The 2,641-nt window shown below is 41.5% G+C and overlaps 1 protein-coding gene across 1 annotated transcript; it reads left to right on the forward strand.

Moving 5' to 3' along the window:
* The first annotated feature begins 421 nt into the window (after positions 1-421).
* LOC119771722 (zinc finger BED domain-containing protein 4-like) lies at positions 422-2,423 on the forward strand. The gene is made up of 2 exons (XM_038267843.1): positions 422-1,459; positions 1,905-2,423. Exons 1-2 carry the CDS (start codon positions 422-424, stop codon positions 2,421-2,423), a joined length of 1,557 nt encoding a protein of 518 aa, XP_038123771.1.
* Positions 2,424-2,641: the final 218 nt, after the last annotated feature.

Consider the following 2,641-nt stretch of genomic DNA (forward strand, 5'->3'; position numbering starts at 1 on the left):
TTGTCTTCCTGTGTTAGAGAGAGGGAGACAGGAAGGAAACATGCTGAGGGCGTGTTTGTGTTTATCAACGCTGGTCATCATGGCGGCTGCTGCAGAGCCCAAGTCCAGTTTCCTCACTTGGAAATATTCTCATTACTTTACTTTTGTCGGGAAAAAAGAAAGGAACATTTTAGTTAAATGTAATTTGTGCCTTGGATCAAAGATTTTATCTACAGCCCAGAACAGCAACTCTAATCTTTGGAAACACCTACAAAAGCAACATGCTGCTACGAAGCTAGAAGCTAGCGGCACACAAACAGGCTCACTATCCGATGCCACTTCACCTCCTCCACCACCTAAGCAGCAGCGCCTGGATTTCAACCGTGGCACTGTTAGCCAGGATAAAATTGATAAAGCCATTGCAAGATATGTTGTCGAAGACATGCAGGCTATTTCTACAGTGGAGTCACCCGCCTTCAGGCGACTAGTTAGTATGATACCGGGCGCGACACGGCAGATGGGACGGAAAACATTCTCTAAGTACCTGGAGAGAGAATATGCAAAAATGGAAAGCGAGCTAAAGAAAACTTTTGAGGGACTGAACTACATCTCCACTACTGCAGACATCTGGTCTGCCCACAACAGGAGCTTCATGGGAATAACCTCTCACTGGATAAACCCCACCACTTTACAACGTCAGAAAGCTGCGTTAGCCTGCAAACGGATAAAGGGTAGGCACACCTATGATCTGATTGCTGGTGAGATTGATCACATTCACTCTTTGTATGGAGTGTCAACAAAAGTTACTTCCACCGTTACAGATAACGGCTCTAATTTTGTGAAGGCTTTTGCCATGTATCAACCGGAATCGTTCTCTGACGACGATGATGAAGATCATGATGATGATGATGATGTTACCTTTACCGATGTTGCAGAAGTTCTCAACACCGCAGCAGAGGAAGGGATTGTTTTACCTCCACACCAGCGGTGTGCGTCTCACACGCTTAACTTAATTTCATGTAGTGATGTAGAGAAGTGGCTTGTTTCAAACCCTGGGACTAAGGCACTGTACAGAAGCTCGGTCGCTAAATGCACTGCACTGTGGAACAAGGCAAACAGGTCCACTCTGGCTGCAGAGGTCGTGAGCGACGTCGTCAATAAAAAGCTGCTTGTGCCATGCACCACAAGGTGGAATTCATTTTATGAAGCTGTTGCCAGAATTGTGGAAATTCCTATGACTGACTTGAGTGCCATCGCTGATCGTTTACAGCTGAAGTCTATCAGTGACAGGGAACTTAATTTTTTGAAGGAGTATTGTGTCACAATGAAGCCACTCACAGTTGCTCTGGACATCCTGCAAGGAGAGGAGAACTGTTACTTTGGCACTCTCCTGCCAACTCTCGAGACACTGATGTCAAAGATCCTGGAGGTGAAAGACAGTCTGACTGTGGCAACGGGCCTACCTGAAGCCATAGTTCAGGTAAGAAATAATCAACACTTTTGTATTAATTAGCTGGTTCACCCTTATGATTGTACAGAAAGACTGTATGTAATTAATGGACCACCACTCATTATTCTAAACATACAGTAGTAGATGTAATTAATAATTTTAGTTGAGTGAGCATTATAGCCAAAGAAATTGGTTGAAATATGCAAAAAAAAAAAACTTTCAATGTATTCCATTTAATGTCATAAATGATAAGTCTTGAGCATATTGATAAACTGATATTTATAAATTGTACAGTAGGGTGAAACAGAAATAAATAGCAATACCTTTTTGGCTAAGTAAAGTTTTATTGACTTAATAACTATACTCTAGTTCAGTATCATAGCTTTTATAGAAATTAATGTACACAACAATAAATAGATAAAAGGGAATCTCACTTATTCTAATGTCTGTGTCACTCTGTGTGTGTGTTTTAAAGGCTATCAAAAGACGATTTGCATCCGTCTTGGAAAGCAACGATGCAATGCTGGCAGCTGTCACTCTTCCCAAATTCAAGTTGCGGTGGGTGAGAGACCAGAGGAAAAAGGAGATGATCAAAGGAATCCTGATAGCAGAGTGTCACAAGTTTTTCCCTGACCCTGAGCAGCAACCTGCCGGGAATCCTGTGTTTCCCACAACTCCACCAGACTCAGGCTCCTCCAAAGACAAAGAGCAGGACTTTTTTTCCTTTGAGGACAGTGATGAAAACTTTGTCACTGTGGAGACTGAGGTAATGTCTTACTTGAAAACCACCGAAACAGGTATGGACATTCTCAAACAATTTCCCACAGTAAAGGAAATTTGTCTGAAGCTAAATGCAGCTACCCCGTCCAGCGCACCTGTGGAGAGACTATTCAGTCTGGGAAGCCTGGTACTATCTCCAAAGAGAAATAGGCTCTCTGACCAAAAATTTGAGAAGCTGCTTCTCATGAGATACAACCAGTGGTTCGAAGACTAAACCTTTAATAAAACATTATTCAGGTCTTTGCCAATAAGCACCTTTTCTGTTTTACATTCTGTTAAATTTCACAACACTTGTTTTATGTTTGCTGCCTGGACTTTAAAGTTAAACTTTAGTGAAAAAGAGTTTCAAGAGTTTTTTTTATATACCTCATAACTATTTCATGCTGAAAGCACTTTAATTTTTGCACTTTGATTCTGGATAATATTTAGCTT

Source organism: Cyprinodon tularosa, unplaced genomic scaffold (assembly GCF_016077235.1).
Source record: "Cyprinodon tularosa strain WSP-4 unplaced genomic scaffold, ASM1607723v1 ctg687, whole genome shotgun sequence".
NCBI lineage: Eukaryota > Metazoa > Chordata > Actinopteri > Cyprinodontiformes > Cyprinodontidae > Cyprinodon > Cyprinodon tularosa.